Genomic DNA, 27,645 nt, shown 5'->3' on the forward strand with positions numbered 1-27,645 from the left:
AATTACAGCGCGAACATTCCTGTTCATCGCAGTGTGTGTCTGTATCACATTGGCTTTGCACCGTGTGAATTTCACTCAGACAGCGTTCCTCCCGCTTGCCCTGTCCCCCGCCTGCATAACGGGCTGGTGAAGGAAGCGATGTGTGTGTGCGTGTTCCGCTCTGAACGTCGCCGTTCCAGTTGCCGATTTTTCAGTGACCTCTTACGACTTGAGTTGCCGGCAGTCGCCTGAAAAATCGCCTACAGAGGCGTCTCACTTGCATGCGATTGCGTGCGTTTGGCACGACCCACCGGAAGCGGAGGTCGCGCAAGTTCGCGCGTGACGTCATTTACGTCATGCTTACAAAACAGCTGGGCAGGAGGCGGGCTGAATGAATTTGGGCGTCGCACGGCGTCGGGCAGTGACCTCATCACGCAACGCCACGCAGTGACGTCATCAAGCAACGCCACGCGCTAAGCGTACGCCGTCAAGATGCCGCGTACGACGTCAAGACGCTGCGTACGACCGCAATGCGCCTGCGTGCATATGTGGGCTGTTGGCGCGCGCAGATTTCGGTCACTGCGGGATTTTTGGAGCCCCGCGTGATGTCGGGATCAGCCCCGCACAACTCCATACCTCTCCGCGCTTCTAAGTGGGACCGGCCCCGCGCGGCCATACGGTGCCCATACGCCTCAAGCGACCACGAGGTCGCGTCATTTGCGAGCCAAGGTCGCGTAAGTGGGACAGGCCCTTACGTTTCCTTGTAGAGCTTGACGCCTGCCTGTGCGGGAAGGAACTGCAGATGCTGCTTTACATCGAAGATAGACACAAAATGCTGGAGTGATTCAGCGGTACAGGCAGCGTCGGCTGTGTGTCCCGGCCCCAGCACCAGCTCCAGCACCGGCACCCACTGTCTCCAGTACCATCACCAGCAGCGTCGGCTGTGTATCCCAGCACCAGCACCTTCCTCCATTGTCTCCAGCAGCCGGGGGACGGGGATCGCGGCGCACACGGGCTGCGCTTCCGGCACCAAGAGCAATGGTGAGGATGGTGGCGTCTATACCAGAGACGTCTCTCTCTTCTCTCTCTCTTCTCTTTCTCTCCCCTCTCCTCTCTCTATCCCCTCTCTCTCCTTCTCCCCCTCCCCTCTCTCTCTCTCATTCTCCCCTCCTCTTTCTCTTCTCCCCTCTCTCTCCTCTCTTCCTCTCCTCTCCTCTCCCCCTCCCCCCTCCCCCCTCCCCTCCTCTTCTCCTCCCCTCCTCCTCTCTCCTCTCTCTCCCCCTCTCTTCCCCCTCTCTCTCCCCTTCTCTCTCTCTCTCTCTCTCTCTCTCTCTCTCTCTCTCTCTCTCTCTCTCCCCCCCTCTCTCATGCCTCTCTCCCTCTTTCTCCTCCCCTTCCTGCCTCTTCTCCTCTCTTCCCCCTCTCTTTCTTCCCCTCCTCTCCCTCCTCTCCGTTTCACTCACAGGGTCTGCACACTGCCGTCTGATCAAATTCGGGCCGAGAGTGTAGGAAGCAACTAGATGCTGGTTTAAAACGAAGGCAGACACAACATGTAGGAGTAACTCAGCGGGACAGGGAGCATCTTTGAAGAGAAGGAATGGGTGATGTTTTGAGACTCTTCTTCAGGCTGGGCTGAGATGTGGACCTGAGGCACCAACATGTGGGGGAGGTTTTAAGGGCAATTGAAGATGGTTGCAAGTATATCAGCCTTATCTTTTGCACTCGATATGTTGTGATCCACTGTCACTGTGAATGTTCATGTTATTGGAACCAGCACCTTCAGTTAGTTTATCATTCATATCTGCTTGTGGTTGGTAAATTCACAGCTGCTAGAGCAGAGAACAATATAGCACAGTAACACACCCTTCAGTCCACAATATTTGTGCTGAACAGGATGCCGATAAAACAATCTAATTTGTCTGTGCATGACGCATATCTCTCTATTCCCTGCACTTCCAGCCTATCCATAAGCTTCTTAAACGCGACTATCATATTTACTTCCACTACCACCCCTGTCAATGTTTTCCAAACACTATGTAAAAAAAAACTTGCCCTCCCCATCTCCAATAAACTTTCCCCCTCTCACCTTATAGCTATGGCCACTAGTGTAGGACATTTCCACCCCAGAAAAAGATTCTGACTCCCCTCTATGCTTCTCACAATTTTATATACTTCTCACAAGTCTCCCCTCAACCTCTGACATTCCAGTGAACATAATCCAAGTCCATCCAACCTCTCCCTGTTGCTGAAACTAATCGAGACAGCATTCTGGTAAACCTCTGCACCCTCTCTAAAGCATCCACATCTTTCCTGAAATGGGATGACCAGAACTGCATGCATTGTTATATTGGGATATGGATCACTAGGCCAGGCCTTTGGATTGCTAGCCCTGTAAGATATTCGAGTGTTGTTTCTTCTCCCCAAATCTTTCACTTACAAAATATTGCTCTGTTGGAGCAGCCTGGCAAGAGGTACAGAAGTTTGAAAACACACGTTTAGTTTAGTTGAGAGATACAGCGCGGAAACAGGCTCTTCGGCCCACTGAGTCCGTACCGACCAGTCATCCCCGCACATTAACGCTATCCTACACACATAAGGGACAATTTACAATTTTACCAAGCCAAATAACCTACAAATCTGTACGTCTTTTGAATATGGGAGGAAATCTGAGCACCCAGCGAAAATCCACGCAGGTCACGGAGAGAACATACAAACTCCATGCAGCCAGCACCCATAGTCAGGTTCGAACCTGGGTCTGTGGCTCTGTAACGCAGCAACTCTAAAGCTGCACCACCGTGCTGCCCTAATGTCTTAAGTCTCAGTTTCTATTAATCCGGCCTGTGTAAGATTGCTTAGCAGCATTCTACCACTATTTGCTTGATGCCAGATGCAAATAGATTTAGAATTGGATTTGAACTAATTGTTTTCTGTTGGTTTGTTATGATTGCACTCTTTCTGTAATGTCTAATTTCCTACGGTTAGTGGCTGCTTCTTTTATGTTACCAGGGGCCAATCACATTTAAAAGTTAAGGCACAAAGTGCTGAAGTAATTCAGTAGATCAGGCAGCATTTCTGGAGAACAAGGATAGGTGACATTTTGGGTCAGTCCCCTTAAGTCTGAAGAGGAGTCCTGACAAGAAATGTCACGTATCCATGTTCGCTAGAGTTGCTGCCTGAATCATTGAGTTACTCCAGCAATTTGTGTCGTATCTTGTAAACCAGTGTCTGCAGTTACTTGCATCCACTTTTAAAGGATCCTTGTTTGTCAGCTTCTGCAATGCTGTTAATAATTCATGTCAACCAAGGAAGACAAAAAGGGAAATAAAAATCAAAGGATAGCTACTTGAGTACTATTGAAGAATTGAAAGCAGACCAAGAAATTCTAAGGTAGACAAAAATGCTGGAGAAACTCAGCGGGTGCAGCAGCATCTATGGAGTGAAGGAAATTGGCAACGTTTCGGGTCGAAACCCTTCTTCAGATGAGTCATACTCCAAACTAGTTTTGCCCAAATATAAAAATGACAGGAATAGGTGTAAAATTCCATGAACATAAATTAATATTTTACCTATATTGTAATAGTAACACATGAAAGCAAACCTTAAATTCCAGGAAAATCCAAGGACAATCTGTAAATACCTGCAATATTGTTAATAGCAGCATTTTATTGTTGCAAGTGCACAGTAATAACTCAGGAAATTTGTAGCACAATATTATCCACGCTTATTTGCATTCTCTTAATATTGCTTGTCGCATACCTCCCTCTTTTTGTTCAGATTGAAAATGAGAACTAATTGTTACCATTTGCTGCTATAACATGATTGTACCATGCATTCATCAGCAGCCAAATATTGCATTAACTAAAAGGTCAATTAATTGTAATTTCCTCAATATTTTGCTAAACTACTTCAAAATAGAACCAGTAACCTGCCTGTATTTGATCACTGGCTAATCTTTCTGCTATTTTTGTTGCTTTTAACTAAATGAAGAATGAAGAGAACATCTGTTTCTTGTAATTAATCCATTGCACCCAGTTTGATTGCACATTTGGAGGTTGTTCTTGCATTTTGTCAGGGCTGGTGGTGTTGGCAACATTGCTGTTGACACTGTCAATATAGCTTTTGTAAGGAGAGTCTGAATGACACTTTCATAAATAAATCCATTTATTGCTTTATTAATACAGAAATACTAAGTTTGTTTGTTGATTGATTAATTATACGTCTCATGAACTAAGGACATGAGAATTAAATGTTAAGTAAGACAATGTGATGTTTTTAAAAAAAATCTATATTTTTGTATAGCCGAAAGCACCAAAAACCAAGAAAGGGCCAGAGCAGAAGGTAATCCATCCGTACAGCAGAAAGGCTGCCCAGCTTGTGCGGGAGACGCATAAACAAGAAAAGAAAGATAAGTATGTAATTGCTCAATGCATTGCTCTGTGATACATTTTTTCATGTTTTTCATTTAAAGTGCCTTTTCCCGTTTTTGTTTCCTATCGCATGTCCGTCTGTTGATCGGTAATCATGGTCTGCCATTTTGCTTTGTACCGTGCTTTATTTAACAGTGTTAATACTGATGGGGTCTGTCAGATTTGACACATTTTTACTTTCTATCAATTATCGATAGCATCCATTAGATCAATAATATATTATATGCAAGGTAAATTATTTGCAATTTCATTAGCTTTTTTTATAAACTGATTAGTGACAAGACCAATAACTAGTTAGCATCATCTAGGTCCAATGGAGCAATTTTTGTACTTAACAATTGGATGCGGGGGAATGGTTTATGTTTTGTGACTTAATTGGGTTGATAGCATTCTCAGTACAACCACCACCATGGACTTCAAACACATATTTCTTAATAACTAAGGAAGTACTAAATAAGGAAGATGCCAATTTTTGGGTTCATTTTAAATTAAGGGCTTGTTCAGGTGGACAAAAGATCATGTCATTACTTTTGCTATTTCTATGTGCAGATTTGCTGCCATGTTATCTTATGAAAAGCAAATGGTCATGAAATATGATGGACACTGGTGATCTGGTTAGATTTAATTTCAAAACCTACACCTTAATGCCACAGAAGCAGACATTTTGCCGGTTCTCATTATTCACCATTCACACACATTGGTATTGTATATCCGAACGGATGAATGAGGAACCTGAATTATTGTTTTCCCTTCCAGACCACTTTGATGTGGTCAGCTGGGTGAAATTGACATTAATACAATGCCATCTGGTATCTATCTGGTATATTTCGATCAGTACCGAGCAATGCCTGGCAGGGCGACTTTGAGTATGGCTGTCCTGCCAGCAGCTGTTAGTCCTTTCACCCTTTTTTTACATTTTTAGTGAGTTAAAGTGTTTGTTTTGGAGGTCTTCTAGTCTTTTATGTGGTGGGTGGGGGAAGGGGGAAACTTCATTTCCTAGTGCCTACCTGGTCAGAGAGGCAGCTTCCCTCCGAGCTGTTTCTTCGCCCCCTCTCCTCGCGGTCTAACATCGAACTGGAGCGGCCTTTCCTGTCGGGACCGGCCAGCACTGCAGCTTCGGCGGCGGCGCAACACAGGGATGCCATCACAGAGCGGGCGATGCCTTACCGGGTCGCCGTGCGGTGGGCTCCGGAGTGCTGTGTCCGCCGACTAACATCCGAGGAGCTGTGGCAGTGGGCGTCCGGCCGCGGGCGGTGCTGGATTTAAAACACCGCCGAGCCTGGGATCCGAGATCGCCAGAGTCGGAGCTCCAGCCAGCGCGGCCTGAGGACTATGGGTGCCGCGGTCTCCGGGGGAGGAAGTGGCTGCTCCAGACATTTCCAAGCTGCTGAGGAGTGTTCACCCGACGCCGGAGTTCCGGCAAGAGGGCCTGAAAACATCGGACTGGCTGCGGAGGCCACAATAGGCCTGACTATGGGTGAACAGGGGATGGGACTGGACTTTGCTGCCTTCCTCCACAGTGGGAACCTTTGTGGGAGGGATGTTTTTAATGTTGTTAAATTCTTTAATGTTGTGTCTTATCTTTATTCGTGTGCTGCATTGGCAAGTCAAATTTCACTACACCATTTGGTGTATGTAATAAAAAATGTCCTTTGTATCATTTGTGTCTTTGTAATGTACTTATCAATTGAGTTACTCATTGGTGACCTTGGATGTGTTTCCTTGGTGAGCTAAAATCAAATATTTAGAAATATATTCAGAATGGATGAACTTTCCTCTGTTGTAAATGCTCAAATCTATGGTCACTATTATGCCAAATAAGATCAATTGCGACTGCTTTCTTATAACGTTCACTTATGTGTTCATAAATGAAAAGAAACCTGCTACAAGGTTAGACTGAGCATTGCATGGCCCAGCTTTTGCTTTGACTCGTAAACATCCAGACATGGTGCAGAATTGACCTTTTCAACCAAGCGCAGGCTTGACGATCGTTTCGCCCAACATCTCCGCTCAGTTCGCAATAACCCCCCCCCCCCCCATTCCGGATCCGACCTTTCTGTCCTGGGCCTCCTCCATGGCCAGAGTGAGTCCCACTGCAAATTGGACATCATATTTTGCTTGGGTAGTTTACACCCCAGCGGTATAAACACTGGCTTCTCCAATTTCAGGTAGTCCTTGCTTTCTCCCTCCTTCCCCTTCCCAGCTCTCCCACAGCCTACTGACTCCAACTCTTCCTTTATTTTTCCGCCCCCCCCACATCAGTCTGAAGAAGGGTCTTGACCCGAAACGTTGCGTATTCCTTCGCTCCATAGATGCTGTCTCACCCGCTGAGTTTCTCCAGCATTTTTGTCAACTTTTTCAACCATGTCAGTAAAGTCAAATGGCATGCTTGGCCCAACTAGTCCTTGCTGGTCAAGATGCCCATCTGAGCTAGTACTGTTTGCCCACATTTGTCCCATATCCACCAGGTGAAAAAATCCACTAGAAACCACTTTATTTGTTCACAATATGTAGAGTTCACTGGCTGTCATTTTTTTTCAGCCCTGATTGAGATAATGTTGAGTGCTGTATTATAGAGATAGTTTAGAGTCAACTGCGCTTTTGTGGTTGGGAACCATATATGGACCAGACCAGTAAGGATGACAGATTTCCTTCTGAAGTACATTAGCGATGTCGTACAATCATAAGTGTCATATGGCACAGAAGCAGACCCTTAGGCCCAACTTGCCACTGCCGATCAAAATGCCCCATTTACACAAGCTGTACATGCCCCATTAAGCCCAAATGTCTCTAAACCTTTCCTATCCATGTATCTGTCCAAATATCTTTTAAATATTATTGTACCTGCCTTAACTACCTCCTCTGACAGCTCATTCCATATATATAAAACAATCTCTGTGGAAAAGTTGCCCCTCAAGTTCCTATTAAATATTTTCCCTTTCATCTTAAACCTATGTGCTCTTGTTCTTAATTATATATCTTGGGGAGGGGGGGAGGGGCGTTGTGCATGCATACTATTTATTCCCCTCATGATTTTGTACACTTGTATACACTTTTACAGAATCCTGAGTCTCCTGTAATTTAATGAATACAATTCTAGCTTATTCAACATCCCAATAACTCAGACCTTTGCATCCTGGTCAATCTTCTCTGCACCCTTTCCAGCTTCATGTCATCTTTCCTTTGGCAATGTGACCAAAACTGAACAAAGTACTCCAAGCACAGCCTCACCAACTTTAACATCCCAACTTCTATACTTATTTCCCAGACTGATAAATGCCAGCATGCCAGAAGTTTTCCTCATCACGCTATCTACCTGTGATGCCTCTTTCAGGAAACGATGTACTTGTAGAGCAGAGGGAAATAGGAGTAGCGCACTCTCCAATGTTCCACCTAGCACCGTGACGGTCCTGCTCTGGTTTGACTTCCCAAAATACAACATCGCACACGTCTCCGAATTAAACTCCATTCCTAGACCCAGTTGCCCAGCGATTAAGATACTTTGTGATAACTATCTTCACTGTCTATTTGGCACAAACATTTTAAAGGTGATGTTTGAACTTCATTTTCTATCTAGGATAAAGAATGTGAAGGCTGCACGTCTAAATGTTACTGGTAAGATGCAAATTATTGTCACTGCTTTTGGTTGAAAATGGACCATCGTTTACCAATATAAAGATCTGCAGGAAAATCAATGGAGAGATCTCTTTGCACAATATGTTTTTTTATTGCAGTACCATGTAATTTGTCCTGTCAGATTGTCCTGTCAGAAGATTACAATTTCCCCATTAGGTAGACCTATACACTTTGAATTAATGGGCCCCCTATTTTTGCTCTGTTGGCTCTTTTCAAAACAAAACTTATTAAAGCTAAAAATGGCATGCTTTGTTTTAGTGTTTTTGAGTTAGACTGATGAGCCAAGCCAGCTGATTGAGTCATCCACATTCTGGTGGCATGTTTTCAAATCCTGGATTTGCTATAATCCAGTCCAGCAAATCTACTATAATGAGAATAACAGAAACCTTCCTCTCTCACATTGCTAAATTAGGTTTCACCACTTCTAAAAATAACAATATATTCATGCTAATGTGATTGGGGGTAGGGAAAATGTAAATATATTCTGTTTTTGTTGTCAACTTATTAAATTATTTTGTTTATTTTTTAATTACATTTGGTGTTCAAGGATGCGTATAACAGTGCTGAATATTAATCTGCATTCAAAATTGATTGTTTTTAAATATAGGTGAGAAACTGCTATGGTTTCAAAGTTGTGTGGACCCCACCAAGACTGAGTACAGTAAGGAGGAAGCCTGTGAGATTATAGAAAAGTAAGAAATAATTTTGAAAAACATTCATATTTCTCAGTATGTTCACAATTTTTATCCCATTGTTAAAGTGGCAATCACAATTTGCAACTTTAATTTTCTTTTATAGAACTTTCTTCTTTTTGTATAATTAACTAGCTTCCACTTGTTAGGAGTTTTGGAATTCGGATACAGAAAATTGTTTTAGCAAATATTTCATGTGGTGCTTTAACTCCTTGTCATTCACAAGCATGTGGGTGCTTCGCTTTTCCCTCCCAAAATCAATTTATTAACTTCTGAAATTGGTAGTAGATTCAGATTTTTTAAATCATATGAAATTGAACGAGCTTGGAAATTGTTATTCTTTTTGCAATAGAAATAATTTAATTATTCTAAATAATGTGATGTTGAAGTGACTGTTTTTCACAAGACCCAAAATGAAGGTGTTTCCTACCCGTAAAACAATGAAAATCCATTTGACTCCCCAATCAGTTATCCATTATTAATTGTTTAAGAAGAAACTGCAGATGCTGGAAAATCGAAGGTACAAAAAAATGCTGGAGAAACTCAGCGGGTGCAGCAGTGAAGGAAATAGATAACTATGGAGCGAAGGAAATAGATAACGTTTCGGGCCGAAACCCTTCTTCAGACTGATTTCGGGGGCGGGGAGAAGAATGGAAAAAGGAGGAGGAGGAGCCCGAGGGCTGAGGGATGGGAGGAGACAGCCCGAGGTCTGAGGAAGGGGAGGAGACAGCAAGGGCTAACAAAATTGGGAGAATTCAATGTTCATGCCCGCAGGATGCAGACTCCCCAAGCGGAATATGAGGTGCTGTTCCTCCAGTTTCCGGTGTTGCTTGCTCTGGCCATGGAGGAGACCCAGGACAGAGAGTTCAGATAGGGAATGGGAGGGGGAGTTGAAGTGCTGAGCCAGGTCAGGTTGGTTATTGCTGACTGAGCGGAGGTGTTCGGCGAAACGATCACCAAGCCTCCGCCTGGTCTCACATCTTGATCAGCTGATCTACATCGGTGAAGCTTGGCGATCGTTTCATTTTCATTTGTTGAAATATTTTAGTGCTGAATACCAAAAGTATTTCCTTTGTTTTATGCAAAAGTAGATATTGTTCATGTAGAATGTCACCTGCTGAATTCTGAGAAATGTTTCAGTTTTACATATTATTTTCCACTTGAACCAAGCTCACAGTTTTTGGAAGTCAAAAGTTTTTAAATGGGATTATTTGGAATGTTTAGTAGGCAAACCACAACTGTTCTTCTTTTAAAAATAACTACAAATTATTACTCAATGACCTCTAACTTTTATTATAGTTTATGCATAAAGACATCTGTTACTCCATTCCAGGTATTTGCACAGATTTGACACTGAGCTGCTACAAATTGAATTGGCAAATAGTATCAAAGGCAGACAAGGAAGACAGCACGAAGCTCGTGAAGCCATTCTGAAACAGACCATTGAACGTGAAAGGCTTCAGTATCAAGAAAATGGCTTGGGTGAGAGTGCTTAATACAGTACAATACTAATAGCCCTGTCCTACGGTACGAGTTCATTCCAAGAGCTCTCCCAAGTTTAAAAGAAAATCAAACTCGTGGTAAGCACGGAGAATTATGTAGCGGGTACGTCGGAGCTCGGGGACGTCTCTTAGTGCTAACGGCAGGTACTCGGAAAGACTCACTAACGGCAGGTAAGACTCGTGAAGATTTTTCAACATGATGAAAAATGTCCACGAGAGCCCCAAGTACCGACGAGTGGCCATTACCGTAAATCTCCGAGTTTGAATCAGAGCAAACTCAGGTGAGCTCTTGGAATGAACTCGTACAGGGACAGGGCGTTAAGTCCTCCGACATATATACTGTTCACATTTTGTAATTTGAAATGTGTTAAGGATGAACAGTAAACAAAGTTCCAATGTTTTAATAATCTGGACTCGCTCCAGTAAAGAATTGAAAATGTATTGTTGAATTATTTTTGTTCATTTTTTGGATTTGGGGATCTAAAGGAGCTCTGGGTGACAATTTTAATCATCATTTATCTCTGATGCAAAAGGTGTAGGCAGTTCAGCCCCTTACATCTGTCATTCTGTACGACATGGCTGATCAAAACCTGAACTTCATTTATTTGAAGGTAGACAAAAATACTGGAGAAACTCAGCAGGTGAGGCAGCATCTATGGAGCAAAGGAATAGGTAACGTTTCGGGTTATTTGAATTTTAGTTACCGTACCTTTAACATGGAGAGGATTTTGGTTTATCGGTTGAGAGGTACAATATGTGGCTATTACTGGCCTATGATGACTTAAAGCCATGGGACTAAAATAAATAACACAAAGTTTTAACTGATGGTTGCTGGTGCTGTTATATGCTGGATAATTGCACCCACTGCAAATGCCGAGACGGCAGCCCAAATTTACCTTGTGCAGAGTTGAACATAAATTTATCACTTTGTTTTAGTTGTATAAGCAGTACTATTAACATGATAAAGAACAGCTCCAACTATCCCAGCTGTTTATACATTTGGATGCAAACACATTCTCAAGGCAACTAGGTGAATTTGTTGCTTTTTTCAGAGACCACAGTGGCACAGATAGATTAAAAGAGCAACTAGGTGAATTTGTTGCTTTTTTCAGAGACCACAGTGGCACAGATAGATTAAAAAATTAAAACGCAAAATTGAATTCAGCGCAATTGATCAGCACTATTGGGAAAGCCTCCTTTGAATGTTTTACTCTATCTTGTTAATGCTCATGAAATATTTTGTGCAAGAAATTAGCCGAAGCCCATTTAAAGCTCAGAAATTTTGTAGAAACCTGAGGCTTCCTTGCAATTGTGGCTCTGCCTCACTGTAATACATGTTAAAGATCCCTCTGTTTGTTGGACTCACAGGGGCATCTTGCCTATTTTAGTTGGACCAAATTGGACCAGATTTCTCATTGATTATGAGCTTGAGCAAATTCTAATGGGACGCAGAATGGAAGGAGGATTTAACTGATTTTGTTTTCCCCTCCAATTGGGCAGGTTTGAGAGCAACAAGAACCCTTGGCTTTTGGTTACACTTGAAGATAAAATATATAATGGCCTTTTTCCATATTTTTTCATAGTACAGAAGATCATTCAACCCACCGATTCTGTGCTGTCTCGTGAAGCAGTCCCATATGCCAACTAATTTTTCCTGTATCATGTTCTCTACACTTCTTCAACGATTCACCCATACAACACCATGATGAATTGACAGTGACCAATTGACCTGACCATCCACAATTCCTCAGGAGGAAGCTAGAGCACCTAAAGGAAACCGAAGTATTCACAGTGAGAACATCTAAACTCCACACAGACTGCACCAAAGGTCAGGTTTAAACATAGGTCACAGACAATATGAGGTAGCCGCTCTATGAGTCAAGTTGTTGTGGCATCTTGCCTGTGTTGCCAAGTAGCCCAATTGAATACAGCACTCGACAAAACGCCGGCCAATGTTCTTTAATCGTCATTTGTTCAAACATCTCAAAGTTTTACTATGTTTTTTCAAGCAAAACTAGTCAATTCTTTAATAACTAGTTAATTATTTAGTTAACTATTTTAGTTAGTTACCCAACCTCCAAGACACATTAACGATATTCACATATTACCCACTCCAGAGCCCGGAGGGATGCAAAGTGGTGAGTTCTTCTTCCAGCCAATCGCCTGAGTTGCCTTGAGATTTCTTTTGCATTTGTTGGTCTCCAGCGTTATTGGTGTTGGTTATCACATGAGGCAACAGACATAGGAGTAGGCCATTTGGTCCTTCGAGCTGGCACCATCACTCACTGAGATCATGGCTGATCATATAACAGTTACAGCACGGAAACAGGCCATCTCGGCCCTACAAGTCCGTGCCGAACAACTTTTTTCCCTTAGTCCCACCTGCCTGCACTCATACCATAACCCTCCATCCCCTTCTCATCCATATGCCTATCCAATTTATTTTTAAATGATACCAACGAACCTGCCTCCACCACTTCCACTGGAAGCTCATTCCACACCGCTACCACTCTAAAGAAGTTCCCCCTCATGTTACCCCTAAACTTCTGTCCCTTAATTCTGAAGTCATGTCCTCTTGTTTGAATCTTCCCTATTCTCAAAGGGAAAAGCTTATCCACATCAACTCTGTCTATCCCTCTCATCATTTTAAAGACCTCTATCAAGTCCCCCCTTAACCCTCTGCGCTCCAGAGAATAAAGCCCTAACTTATTCAACCTTTCTCTGTAACTTAGTTGTTTAAACCCAGGCAACATTCTAGTAAATCTCCTCTGCACTCTATCTATTTTGTTGACATCCTTCCTATAATTGTGCGTCCAAAATTGTACACCATACTCCAGATTTGGTCTCACCAATGCCTTGTACAATTTTAACATTACATCCCAGCTTCTATACTCAATGCTCTGATTTAAAAAGGCTAGCATACCAAATGCTTTCTTTACCACCCTATCTATATGAGATACCACCTTCAAGGAACTATGCACGGTTATACCCAGATCCCTCTGTTCAACTGTATTCTTCAATACCCTACCATTTACCATGTACGTCCTATTTTGATTTGTCCTGCCAAGGTGTAGCACCTCACATTTATCAGCATTAAACTCCATCTGCCATCTTTCAACCCATTCTTCCAAATGGCCTAAATCACTCTGTAGACTTTGGAAATCCTCTTCATTATCCACAATACCCCCTATCTTGGTATCATCTGCATACTTACTAATCCAATTTACCACACCTTCATCCAGATCATTGATGTACATGACAAACAACAAAGGACCCAACACCGATCCCTGAGGCACCCCACTAGTCACCTGCCTCCAACCCGACAAACAACCATCCACCATTACCCTCTGGCTTCTCCCATTCAGCCACTGTTGAATCCATCTTGCTACTCCTGCATTTATACCCAACTGTTGAACCTTCTTAACCAACCTTCCATGAGGAACCTTGTCAAAGGCCTTACTAAAGTCCATATAGACAACATCCACTGCTTTACCCTTGTCAATTTCCCTAGTAACCTCTTCAAAAAATTCAAGAAGATTAGTCAAACATGACCTTCCAGGCACAAATCCATGCTGACTGTTCCTAATCAGACCCTGTTTATCCAGATGCTTATATATATTATCTCTAAGTATCTCTTCCATTAATTTGCCCACCACTGAAGTCAAACTAACAGGCCTATAATTGCTAGGTTTACTCTTAGAACCCTTTTTAAACAATGGAACAATATGCGCAGTACGCCAATCCTCGGGGACTATTCCCGTTTCTAATGACATTTGAAATATTTCTGTCATAGCCCCGGCTATTTCTACACTAACTTCCCTCAATGTCCTAGGGAATATCCTGTCAGGACCTGGAGACTTATCCACTTTTATATTTTTCAAAAGTGTCAGTACTTCTTTTACTTTGAAACTCATAGTATCCATAGCTACTCTACCAGTTTCCCTTACCTCACATAATTCAATATCCTTCTCCTTGGTGAATACCGAAGAAATGAAATTGTTCAATATCTCCCCCATCTCTTTTGGCTCTGCAGATAGCTGTCCACTCTGTCTCTCCAATGGACCAATTTTATCCCTCGTTATCCTTTTGCTATTAATATAGCTGTAGAAACCCTTTGGATTTACTTTCACCTTACTTGCCAAAGCAACCTCATGTCTTTTAGCTTTTCGAATTTCTTTCTTAAGATTCTTTTTACATTCCTTATACTCCTCAAGCACCTCATTTACTTCATGCTGCCTATAATTATTGTAGATCTCCCTCTTTTTCCGAACAAGATGTCCAATTTCCCTTGAAAACCAGGGCTCTTTCCAATTTTTACTGTTTCCTTTCAACCGAACAGGAACATAAAGATTCTGTACTCTTAAAATGTCCCCTTTAAATGTCCTCCATTTCTCTTCTACATCCTTCCCATAAAACAAAATGTCCCAGTTCACTCCTTTTAAATCATTTCGCATCTCATCAAAGTTAGCCTTTCTCCAATCAAAAATCTCAACCCTAGGTCCAGTTCTGACCCTCTCCATAATTATATTGAAACTAATGGTATTGTGATCACTGGACCCGAAGTGCTCCCCAACGCATACCTCCGCCACCTGTCCCGTCTCCTTTCCTAACAGGAGGTCCAACACTGCCCCTCCTCTAGTAGGTACCTCTATGTGTTGTTGCAAAAAACTATCCTGCACACATTTTACAAACTCCAAAACCATCCAACCATCTGCAATCAGTACCCCGTTCCTGCCTTATCGCCATATCCCATATCGCTATTTTTAAGAACTCTAAAGCTCTAACTCTCTCTTGAAAGCATCCAGAGAATTGGCCTCCACTGCCTTCTGAGGCAGAAAATTCCACAGATTCAAAACTCTCTGTCTGAAAAAGCTTTTCCTCATCTCTAATTGGCCTACCCCTTATTCTTAAACGGTGGCCGCTGGTTCTAGACTCCCCCAACATCGGAAACATGTTTCCTGCTTCTGAAGAAGGGTTTCGGCCTGAAACGTTGCCTATTTCCTTCGCTACATAGATGCTGCTGCACCCGCTGAGTTTCTCCAGCTTTTTTGTGTTTCCTGCTTCTAGCTTGTCCAATCCCTTAATAATCTTATATGTTTCAATAAGATTCCCTCTAATCCTTCTGAATTCCCGTGTATACAAGCCCAGTCGCTCCATTCTTTCAACATATGACAGTCCCGCCAGCCGAGAATTAACCTGGTGAACCTATGCTGCACTCCCTCAATAACAAGAATGTCCTTCCTTAAATTTGGAGACCAAAACTGCACACAATTCTCCACGTGCGGTCTCACTAGGGCCCTGTACAACTGCAGAAGGACCTCTTTGCACCTATACCCCATTTCTCTTGTTATGAAGGCCAACATGCCATTAGCTTGCTTCACTGCCTGCTGTACCTGCATGCTTTCTTTCAGTGGCTGATGAACAAGTATCCCCAGATCCTGTTGTACTCCCCCTTTTCCCTTCCTGTTCTTGCCACCAAAGTGGATAACCTCACATTTATCCATTTTAATCTACATCTGCCATGCATTTACCCACTCACCCAACCTGTCCAAGTCACCCCGCATCCTCATAGTATCCTCCTCACAGTTCACACTGCCACCCAGCTTTGTGTCATCTGCAAATTTGCTAATGTTACTTTTAATCCCCTCATCTAAATCATTAATGTGTATTGTAAAAAGCTGCAGTCCCAGCACCGAGCCTTGCGGTACCCTACTAGTCACTGCCTGACATTCTGAAAGGGACCCATTCTTCCTCTTCTTCTTCTTCTTTGGAGTTTTACGGCAGCCGGCATCCGCAATGCTGCATTGCTGCCACCTTCTGGCTTCATTCCACAGTACTCATGTCTTTACATTATATCCTTTTTATAAGCCCAGAGGCCCTCAAGAAATCAAACAACAACTTTATTCCTTTTCCTTTCCCTCCACACTCTAGAATGTTCTTTACTGATATTTCTGTCAATCCAGTTTTCCTCATTTCAATGATCATAAATCCTCTTTCTGTCTCATATCTCCTACATGCAATTAGGGCATGCAGAACTGTTTCTGGTTGATGGCATTCCTCACACAGCCCAGTAGGGTGTTTTCCCAATATTTTTAATGTGTTGTTCAGGTGAGTGTGTCCTAGCCTCAATCTTGTTAATACTACCTGTTCCCCCCTCTTCTTGCTGTAATGCCCACTCTGTTTTGTAGCGAATAGAGGTGTCTCCCCTTTGTCTCCTGTTCCCAGTATTGTTGCCATTCCTGATTTATTTTCTTCCACACAATGTGTTTTCCTTCAGATTTGGAAGGGACCCATTAATCTCTACTCTTTGTTTCCTGTCTGCCAACCAATTTTCTATCATGTCAGTACCCTACCCCCAATACCATGTGTTCTAATTTTGCCCACTAATCTCCTATATTGGACCTTATCAAAGGCTTTCTGAAAGTCCAGGTACACTACATCCACTGGCTTGTCCATTTTCCTAGTTACATCCTGAAAAAATTCCAGAAGATTAGTCAAGCATGATTTCCGCTTCGTAAATCCATGCTGACTCGGACCGATCCTGTTACTGCTATCTAAATGTGCAGCCATTTCATCTTTTATAATTGACTCCAGCATCTTCCCCACCACCGATGTGAGGCTAACTGGTCTATAATTCCCTGTTTTCTCTCTCCCGCCTTTCTTAAAAAGTGGGATAACATTAGCTACCCTCCAATCCACGGGAACTGATCCCGAGTCTATAGAACATTGGAAAATGATCACCAATGCGTCCATGATTTCGGGAGTCACTTCCTGAAGTACCCTGGGATGCAGACTGTCAGGCTGTGGGGACTTATCAGTCTTCGGTCCCATCAGTCTAACCAACACCATTTCCTGCCTAATGTGAATTTCCTTCAGTTCCTCCATCACCCTAGGTCTTCTGGCCACTAGCACCTCCCTATACATTTCCTTGTAAAGTTTCCAGACATTGCTTTGATTTTACAGCTATTTATATGACTGTAAGTTGACTAATTTTTCATATATATTTATACACATACCTGTTTCTTTGAAACTTTCAAATTCCTGTTGATTTCCATAATCACCTTAGCCACGTGCAATTATTAGTGTTGATCTCAAAATTATCTTGATGCCAACGGTAGTGGGAGGTAAAGCTGCCTTGGGTGGAAAATTACCTCATCTGCTTTCCCATACTGACACTAACCAGATGTTCAGATGTCAGGGAGCTGAAAAGGTGTGAATAATGAGACTTCATTCAGGTGTGCATGTGTTGTATAAATTGGAGATGAGAGGCATGAGGGTGATGGGAAAATTCAACAGCCTAGTAATTAAGGACTAACTAGTGTCAGCAATGGTGGGAAAGGGGCAAGAAAACATCTATAGTGTTCTTGCTCCACGGTAACATCATGCAGCTGTAGTTTCACATTTGGACATAATAGGACAAATCCTTCATCCATACGCACTTCTTCTAATGTATCATTGTGCATCTGCATAGGCAGTTTATAACACAGGTTACTTGCACTGCTTACATGGGTCTTCCACCATTTAAGTGGCTACACTGGGATAGTTTTGCACCTAAGTAGCAGCTTTGAGGGAGGGTATGTTGTTTCATGTTCCACCAAGGTAGAAAACAATAATCAAACCTTTATTGAATAGGGTGCCTGTCAAAGTTGATTTAAAAAAAATAGCCTGGTATGGTGTTTTAAAGTGGATCTGAAATAAGGGCGACTTATATTGTTCAGTTATTCATGAGTTTTATCCAAATGTTTTCCATTTATTGTAAGTTCATTCAATTACATTATTGATAATTTTCATTTATTTTAAACTCCAAGAGTAATACATTTTTTAGCTAGTATTGGCAGCTGGTTGGCCTGGTTATTTTTCTTTGTGAAGACCCTCAGAGCAAGTTATCTTGATTTTTGAGTTGAAAACGTCTGTATTTCACTTTCCCCCTAGAATTTGAAGATTTGTAATAGAAAAAATTTCACATGTGATTCTTCAAGGGCACATTGTCAGATTTTTCAGCGTGATTGTAGATGCTTTCAAGAAAACAGCATTGAGCCCTGAATCAACCAATAAAAATGTGTAACAGCTATTTCTGGTTAAGATTTTCAAAATCTTTGGGATTTTTGTTCTTTAATTAAATTCTGTATTCTCTTTACCCGCCATGCTCTTAGAATTCTCCCCCATACACAGCAATGTAATTGTATCTGCATATATTGAGTTTATAGGAAGGTTTTCATGCTTCATTCTTCCACCATTCAGTCGCACACTACTGATCTAATAGCAGCTTTAGGTGTAAGTTATGTCCACCCGAATAAGTGGCTGAAGTTGTTAAATTTCCCAATTTCAGAAATATTCAGTGCCCTCCATAGTGTTTGGGCCAAAGACCCATCATTTATTTATTTGCCTCTGTACACCAGAATTTGAGATTTGTAATAGAAAAAATCACATTTTAATAAAGAGCATTTTTATACAATTTGGTTTCACCATGTAGAAATTACAGCTGTGTTTCTCCATCGTGCCCTCCCCCTCATTTCAGGGCACCATATGTTTGGGACACGTGGCTTCACAGGCGTTTGTATTTGCTCAGTGTGAATGCAAAGATCACAGCCAGGTGTGAGGTCTGCGGGCCTGGATGAAAGAGATGGGGCAGATGTGAGGCTCAAGGGAGAGGGTTGAATCAAAGATCACGCCAAGGTTGCGGGCCTGGGGAGATGGGGAGACAGTGGTGCCGTCGATGGTGAGAGTGAGGTTATTGATTTTGTTGAGTGTGGCTTTGGCGCCTATGAGGAGGAATTCTGCTTTATCGCTGTTGAGTTTGAGGAAATTATGTTGCATCCAGATTTTTATAGCTGACAAACAGGAGTTGATATGGGAGATCAAATATCAAATTAGATTCTAGACCAAATATGGTCTCGAATCTAATACCTGACTAAATCAAAATAATCAAATATTTTCAAAGAGAAGTCTTTATTGATCTTTAAGAAATAAAAGACGGACTTTTCAGTTTATTTTGTGCTCCAGAAATCTCATTGGAAAAATTCCGTAAAATTCAAAAGCATGCAGATAACATAACATAAAGAAAGATAATGTTGGCGTGTTTATGTCCCTGCATGATAATTTCTAAATATGCACGGTTGGATTATTTTTATAGCAGATACGTGTTTTTAATTGACGATGTTTGAACTATATTTTGATATCTGAACATTTTATTTAGATTTGTAATAACATTTCATCTCTCCCACAAACTTGGACAAAGTTCTTTCCACCTGCCCAAACAGTGTCAGATTTCCCCCATAAAATAAACATTTATACAGTGTGTGGATATTATTTGCTAGGTTTGGCTTATGGCAGAATTTGATGTCAAGATAATGCATTGGCCATTATTTCTTAAGAATGTACCTGACCTTTACACTTCAAATGGTCTATATTTGACCTCCAAGCCCACCATTATCTATAGTGTCTTATGTTATGAGTAAAATTAAATACTTTTTCTTACCTTCTGGTCTCTGTTGCCATAAATTTGCCATCCATTTGCGCAAGAGCAAGCAATGTTTTTCTTCTATTCTTAGCTCTCTAGAATTTTGATAAAAGGTTTAACTTGAAGGTCATTGGAGATGGATTGCAGAAAGGCAAGGAAAAACTAGTATGGTGCATTGTCAACCTCAAAACAATATACTTACTATAAACACTATTCCTTGTTGTGAACACATTCTTTACCCTACCTTGTATGGGGAACTAAGATGAAGTTTGCACTTCTTTGTAATACAAAAGGGTTTAGACTTAACAATCAGCAATGATTGAGTGTTGCGAAATATATTTATATATGCAAAATAAATATTCCATACTTTGAAATACAATTTATTCCACACTAAAAGCTGCACAGAATATCAGCCATTAAATATTAATAAGCAATCTCCATTTCTGGAGTACTGTGTTTACTCATTTATTTGAATCATTGGAAAGGGACAGGGATGAGCAATTATCCTTTGAAATGCTGCCTGCTTAATGCACTTACCCATTCGTATGGTAGCATTAGGGACTTCTAATTTCCGAGTCTTCAAATAAATAGATTGCTTGCATTAATTGTGCATCTGTGAAATGAAGTAGGTTTCCGTCCCAAATTGTAAGAGTATATAGGAGCAGCAATATAGGACTAAATCAAAGTAGTTTTATAACTATTGAATGTAATATTTTCTGATGATTCTGGTGCACAGCATGTTGCTTTGTTATTATTAAATTGCTTTAAAATATATTTTAAATAAGTAGGAATGGAAGATCGTACCGACAGTCTCCATGTTATGTCAGGTTCTGTTTCTGAGAACTATAAACAGACTTTTTTTTCTGTGCGTCGCAAAAGAATAATTGTAACGAGGATTAGTTAACATAGACATGTATTTATTATCTTCCCCTGTGGTGTTACAGGGGTACAGAATCAGAATGTCGCACATCCAATGCTTAGTTTTAATGACGTTAATGCTTCAACAGATGTTACATGGTTTGATAAATTGTTAATAGAAGAGATTGCCGTGTCAGTTTCCAAACCAAATCTCTTAGCATTGGCCTCTTGCTGTGAATTTGCAGTTGTACCGTTATCGGCTACGCATCTATTTGATTACTGCAGGGAAGTTACACGTCATCAGTTTTTATTTGCTGGGTGACTTTTGAATTAACTAGCTTCTATCCTTATTTTATAACTCATGAGGATGATCGTATTTCTGTAAATGTGTTCCCTGTCTTGAAAATACTTTAAAAAAAATTATGAGATAATTTGCATAAAGTCAGATTCTGTAAATCTGGTCTTCCATAATCCAGGGAACTCCTGCATTATAGAATCTGTATATTGTACTATACAATTTAAAATACCTCACTTGCCTATTTTCTTATATAATTGTGTTAAGTTTTTTTCAATTATATCTGCTTCCTACATATAATATATTCACCACAATAAAAGGAGTAAATCCATTTATGAACTGTCTTTCTTGTCATATGGTCTTGTATTTCAGATTTTACAATTGATAATTTTGAACATCTTGTGTTCAATGTATTTACTCTTCCAGTATTCTTAATACTTAAGTATTATCTTTCAGTGTTGTTGTCCAGAGTACTCAGTGCCAGAGTCCTTGCCCTCTTTTGCCCCAGATATGTTAAATGTATTCATTTGCCTTCTGTTCTCTGTCTATTTCATGCCCGAATATCTTTATTGAAGAATGATGACCAGAACTGTATAAATATGTTAAGTGCACAATTTGGTAGTGATTAGTGAATTTGTTCAAACCTTTAACTAAAAGGGAGAAAAAAACCTTGTCAAATATATGTGCTCAACTTGTTGCATTTATTAATTCTGCAGAGATTCCTGATATTCTCAACGTAAAGCATCTGAAAGTCTTCAGGTAAGTGTGCACTGCGTTTGTTTCCTTAATTTTTTTAACCACCCAATTCGAAACTACAAACACGTCCATTGAGAATAGCTTCAATGATCAGTGACGGGTAAAGTTTACATTTTAGCCAGGGGTTCAAATTTAGTAGACTGAAGTTTCTTTACTTCCTTTGATGCATCTTTTAAGATAACATAATAGATGACATAAATAAGTTATACAGGGACTCCCCAGTTTATGGAGGACCTGACTTACTGAAATCCGACTTCTAGCAAATTCTCCCATAAATTTGACAATGATGGTTCCAGGTAGGAAAGTTAGTTGGATGTGCAAGCCATGTATATAATGTATTTATTTACAACTGGTAACAGTTTATATTCCACTGGTTTGCTTATAGGAAGTGGCAGGGTGAACATAGAAGCTATTCAATGAAATTACATAATTATAGGAAGTGTATGCGGTTGGCTCAACTATTTTGAGCAATTAATTTTTCTTCTTGGTGGAAATTGTTCATTTCGCACCCCATGGAAAAATTGGTTAGACTGTTTTCAGGAACGGAATCCCTTCAATAACCAGGGGCCGACTGTATTCTAATTAGTTCAATGTTCAACCTTTGTACTGGGAATAGATTTGGAATGGGTACTGTTTAAGAAAAATAAAATTGTGAGCTTATTAGGATTCGCCCAATTGGATTCATCTAATTAAAAAGCAATTAAGTGCTTACATGCTTTGCATGCATTCTTTCATATTAATCTCTTGAATACATGCTGCCCACATTGCCAAAAGAATCAAATAGCAATCCGCTTTCCAAAGGTGAGTAATTGTCGAATGGCTGAATCTATTATCAGTTTGTCATTGTGTGGCTGTGAAAAGAAAATCTTGCGCTTCTTTCGAGTCTTCTCATTAGAATCTGAAGCTTTGCATACGATTCATCGCATTCTTACGTGGACAATAAACAGGCAGTTGTGTGAAGCCCAGCAAAAATCCAGAACTGCCAATAAATTAAAGGAAAACTCATAAAGCAGAAATCTAAGACATTGCTATTTGAACTATTGCTGTGGGATTATTAAACTATACATGTGCAGATCAGTTGCATTCCTATTTTCCAGTGTTTCTCCAAGACCATAGTTGTTTTCTGTCCATAGATTCAGTTCCTGCTGGAACATCAAAATAGATTTCATGCTCAAGCCCTGGAGTAGATGAGGCAAGATATTAACCGAGTCAAACAAGTACTTAATGACTAGAAGATAATGAGTTGTCCAGTTTGCTTGTATTCAGTATTTGTATTACATAATTTGATTTTCTGATTCATTTCCTTTTTGCATTCAAGAGAGTGGGATGGAGATTTAAAAAAGCTTCCAAACATCAAAGTGAAAAAACTCTCAGTAAAAGATTCACTTTCTATCCAGAAAGGAAACAAAGAGGGAAAAGAAGATTCACAAGAAACAACAAATCAAGATGATGTCTCAGAACATTAAAGTGGAAAAAATATCCAATTGGGGAAAATAGCTAAAACTACATGGAAATAAGCAAAACTCTGAAAACATTGTGATCGGTACATTTGATGCTGAGGTTGCACCGTGGAGTATTAATCTCTCCAATATCAGTCTCAAGGAAATGCACACGTCCCCCAGATGGGATTATTTTAAAATCTCATTTTATATGATATGACCTCCTGTTACGAGTTGGAAAACACTTATTCCATTTTGAATTGATATTCTGGAAAGTGATGATTAAAAACAGTTTTTAAAGGTCATATAGTTTTTCTGTCAGTCCTTTTCTGATCTCTCATTAAGATTTATTTTTGTCATGATCTTCCTAAAATGGACTGGATGCTGAAGCAGTCAGATTAGACTTTTTAAAATGTGTTGATGTTGCTCTGGCTCATTGCTACCAGTTTCACATAATGCAAGGATTTATTTACAATTGTATATGCGATTTATTGATAGATGAGGGCAGAGACCAGATTTGTTTTACTCTAGTAACATGGGGAGGGATGCGTTTATTTGCAAGGGATTTTTTTGTCCCCCGACCCAACGGGTCCGTAAATCACTAGTGATCCCCACACATTAACGCTGTCCTAATCACACTTCAGATTCAGATTCAGATTCAATTTTAATTGTCATTATCAGTGTACAGTACAGAGACAACGAAATGCATTTAGCATCTCCCTTGAAGAGCGACATAGCAAACGATTTGAATAAAAAAATAATAAGTGTCCGGGGGGGGGTGGTGATTGGCAGTCACCGAGGTACGTTGTTTAGTAGAGTGACAGCCGCCGGAAAGAAGCTGTTCCTCGACCTGCTGGTTCGGCAACAGAGAGACCTGTAGCGCCTCCCGGATGGTAGGAGGGTAAACAGTCCATGGTTGGGGTGAGAGCAGTCCTTGGCGATGCTGAGCGCCCTCCGCAGACAGCGCTTGCTTTGGACAGACTCAATGGAGGGGAGCGTGGAACCGGTGATGCGTTGGGCAATTTTCACCACCCTCTGCAATGCCTTCCGGTCGGAGACAGAGCAGTTGCCATACCATACTGTGATGCAGTTGGTAAGGATGCTCTCGATGGTGCAGCGGTAGAAGTTCACCAGGATCTGAGGAGACAGATGGACCTTCTTCAGTCTCCTCAGGAAGAAGAGAAGCTGATGAGCCTTCTTGATCAGAGTAGAGGTATTGTGGGTCCAAGAGAGGTCATCGGAGATGTTGACTCCCAGGAACCTGAAGCTAGAAACACGTTCCACCTCCGTCCGGTTAATGTGGATGGGGGTGTACGTGCCGCCTCTGGACTTCCTGAAGTCTACAATGAGCTCCTTGGTCTTCTTGGAGTTAAGGGCCAGGTTGTTGTCAGCGCACCATGCTGCTAAGTGCTGGACCTCCTCCCTGTAGGCCAGCTCATCGTTGTTGCTGATGAGGCCAATCACCGTTGTATCATCTGCATACTTGATGATGGTGTTAGTACCATGTACAGGTGTGCAGTCATAGGTGAAGAGGGAGTAGAGGAGGGGGCTCAGCACACAGCCCTGTGGAACGCCGGTGTTCAGGGTGAGGGTTGAAGAGGTGTGCTTGTCTAACCTCACAGACTGGGGTCTGTTGGTTAGAAAGTCCAGTATCCAGTTGCAGAGGGAGGGGTCGATGCCCAGGTTACCGAGTTTGGTGATCAGTTTTGATGGAATAATGGTGTTGAATGCTGAGCTGTAATCGATGAACAGCATTCTTACGTAAGTGCCTCTGTTGTCGAGGTGGGAGAGGGCGGAGTGAAGTGCCGTTGAGATGGCATCCTCCGTACTCCTGTTCTTGCAGTAGGCAAACTGATAGGGATCCAGTGTGGGACAATTTACACTGATACCAAGCCAATTAACCTACAAACCTGTACGTCTTTGGAGAGTGGGAGGAAACTGAAGATCTCAGAGAAAGCCCGGTCATGGGGAGAACTTACAAACTCCTTGCAGGCAGCGACTAGTCAGGATCAAACCCGGGTCTCCGGCGCTGCAAGCTCTGTAATGCCCCTGTCCCACTTGGGAAACCTGAACAGAAAGCTCTGGAGACTTTGTGCCCCGCCCAAGGTTTCCGTGCAGTTCCCGGAGGTTTTTGTCAGTCTCCCTACCTGCTTCCACTACCTGCAACCTCCGGGAACCGCACGGAAACCTTGGGTGGGGCGCAAAGTCTCCAGAGGTTTCCGTTCAGGTTTCCTAAGTGGGACAGGGGCATTAAGGCAGCAACTCTACCGCTGCACCACCGTGCCGCACATAAAATGGATGCGATTTTAAAAATATCTATTTATTCCAACATTTACTGCTTTTTAAGTTACCATTGAGGAATAACCAAGTCAGTGAATCATGACTACAAAAGGGAATATGCATTCCAACTGGAAAACAACTGCAGGGCAGATTCCAGGAATTGCATATTCATGGCATCAGTGATTGATGACCTCTGGTTAGCATAATAGGAGATGAAACTTGGAATTGTACAAAAGGTAAATGCTACAATGTGTTACTTGTGTTTATTGATGTTACTTAAATTTATCCCAGTGACTGAATTCCAAATATACCAAGCTAGCTCAATGTTATTGCTTCCCCATAGATTGAAATAACAAACGTTTGTTTAATAAAGTATGTAAACTGCCATTTTCATTGAGAGTGAGTGCAAGAGGCTATTCAGCCTCTCTTGCTTGCACTATCTATTTGAAAAGAAACATTCAAATCAATCCCACTTTCTTTCAGCAGCAATGTTTTTTCCCCCAAGTATCTGATTCCATTTTCAAAATGACTATTGAATCAATTTGAACAAGCTGATGATAATAACTAACTCCCTCAGTAGCTCTTATGACATGGGCCTCTGTCTTCCAGGTGTGACTTCCCTGCTTTTACAATTTTGATATTTACACAATTAAAGATATGATTTTATGCAGTTTGATGAAATCTCCTCTGCACTCTCTCTGCTTGAAAAAGAATAATATCCATCTCTAGAAAACACACATGTGAAGGCCTGATCTCTGTTACAGTTCTTGTATATTTCACAAAGGCCAGGTTTTCTACCACCATTGGCAGCCCCGCCAACAGTCTGTTTGTTTTTTCGTCTTTTAAACATTTTTTTAGTGTGTGTTAAAAGTCTATGTAAATGTTCTCCGTTTTTTAATGTGGGGGGAGGGGTAGGGGTCAGTGGAAACTTTTTTTTCCCGTTTGTTTTGGATCGCATTCTCCGGTCACTCTGGGGCCTACCATCGATGGAGCTGGAGGCCTCCTCGGACTGATCTTGGGCCCCACCGCGGAGGAGCGGACTTAACATCAGACTCGATCCCTTGCCTGGGATCGCGGCCTGCAGACTTCACATCGGGAGCTCGCAGTCTCGGCAGAGGTCGTGGATGTTGGGAGCTCCATTGTCGCGGTGGATTCGACCAGCCCTGACGCGGGGTTCGATCGCCCGGCGCAGGGGAGCTGACATCCCCACGATGCAGGAGCTGACGCCTCGAGAGAGCCTGCCACCAGCTACGGGAGTCAAGTTCGGGGCCCCTGACCGCGGGAGAGCAAAGGGAAGAGATTGAACTTTTTTCGCCTTCCATCACTGAGAGGAATGTGGAGAGTCACTGGTGGATGTTTATGTTAAAATGTGTTTTGTGTGTTCCGTTGCTTTTTATTTGTATGACTGATTTGGCAAATTAAATTGCTCGTATGTTGGAAAACATACTTGGCTAATAAACTATTATTGGGATTGTGATTATCCTTCCTAAAGATGCTGCTTGGAACTGGAATCAATAATGTTCTACTCAACAAAAAAGGCATGAATAGTCAAAACGTTAAACTCCCTTTGAGTTCAAAAATAGTTAAAATATTCAATAATATTTCTTAATATAGTTAACTATGAAAGTGGTTAGAAAATTGCCTCTGAATGTACAAGGCATGGTTTGCAGGTTGGAGATGACACTGAAGTGGGTGGTATTGTAGATAGTGAAAATGGCTGTCAAAAATTGCAACAAGATCTTGATTAGGTGGGCTGCGGAACAGTTGATGGACTTTAATACAGAGAAGTGCGAGGTGTATTTGAGGAAGTCTAACAATGGAAGGACATGCACAGTGTATGACAGGACTCTGGGGAATGTTGTAGACCAGAGGAAACTAGGAGTACAGATACATATTTCCTTGAAAGTGGCGTCACAGGTAGATCGTGTGGTCAGGAAAGCTTTCAGCACAATGGCCTTCATCAATCAGAGTATTGAGTATAGTATTTAAGAAGGAACTGCAGATGCTGGAGAATCAAAGGTACACAAAAAAACTGGAGAAACTCAGCGGGTGCAGCAGCATCTATGCTGCACCCGCTGAGTTTCTCTAGCTATTGAGTATAGTAGTTGGGAGATCATGTTACAGTTGTGCAGGACAATGGTGAGACCACATTTGAAGTATTGTATTCAGGTTAGGATAGATGTTAAGTTGGAAAGGGTGCAAAGAAGATTTACGATGGTGTTGCCAGAACTCAAGGCCCTGAGTTATAGGGAGAGGTTGAGCAGACCAGGACTTTAATCCTTGGAGTGCAGAAGGTCGAAGGGTGATCGCATAGAGGTGTA

General features: G+C 41.7%; 1 protein-coding gene across 1 annotated transcript; it reads left to right on the forward strand.

Moving 5' to 3' along the window:
* The first annotated feature begins 879 nt into the window (after nt 1-879).
* On the forward strand, nt 880-23,349 carry tma16 (translation machinery associated 16 homolog). Its single transcript, XM_055646126.1, has 7 exons — nt 880-1,020; nt 4,279-4,388; nt 7,984-8,021; nt 8,650-8,734; nt 10,068-10,216; nt 21,566-21,608; nt 22,924-23,349. The coding sequence occupies exons 1-7, from the start codon at nt 1,018-1,020 to the stop codon at nt 23,069-23,071; spliced, it is 576 nt and encodes a 191-aa protein (XP_055502101.1). The 5' UTR covers nt 880-1,017; the 3' UTR covers nt 23,072-23,349.
* The last annotated feature ends 4,296 nt before the right edge of the window (nt 23,350-27,645 follow it).

Source organism: Leucoraja erinacea, chromosome 1 (genome assembly GCF_028641065.1).
Source record: "Leucoraja erinacea ecotype New England chromosome 1, Leri_hhj_1, whole genome shotgun sequence".
In the NCBI taxonomy this organism is placed as follows: domain Eukaryota; kingdom Metazoa; phylum Chordata; class Chondrichthyes; order Rajiformes; family Rajidae; genus Leucoraja; species Leucoraja erinaceus.

Excerpts from the sequence above, each read along its gene's own strand:
- tma16 (XM_055646126.1), top strand. Across the intron at positions 4,389-7,983 it reads AAACAAGAAAAGAAAGATAA|GATAAAGAATGTGAAGGCTG; the intron begins GTATGTAATTGC and ends TTTTCTATCTAG. Across the intron at positions 10,217-21,565 it reads GTATCAAGAAAATGGCTTGG|AGATTCCTGATATTCTCAAC; the intron begins GTGAGAGTGCTT and ends TTAATTCTGCAG.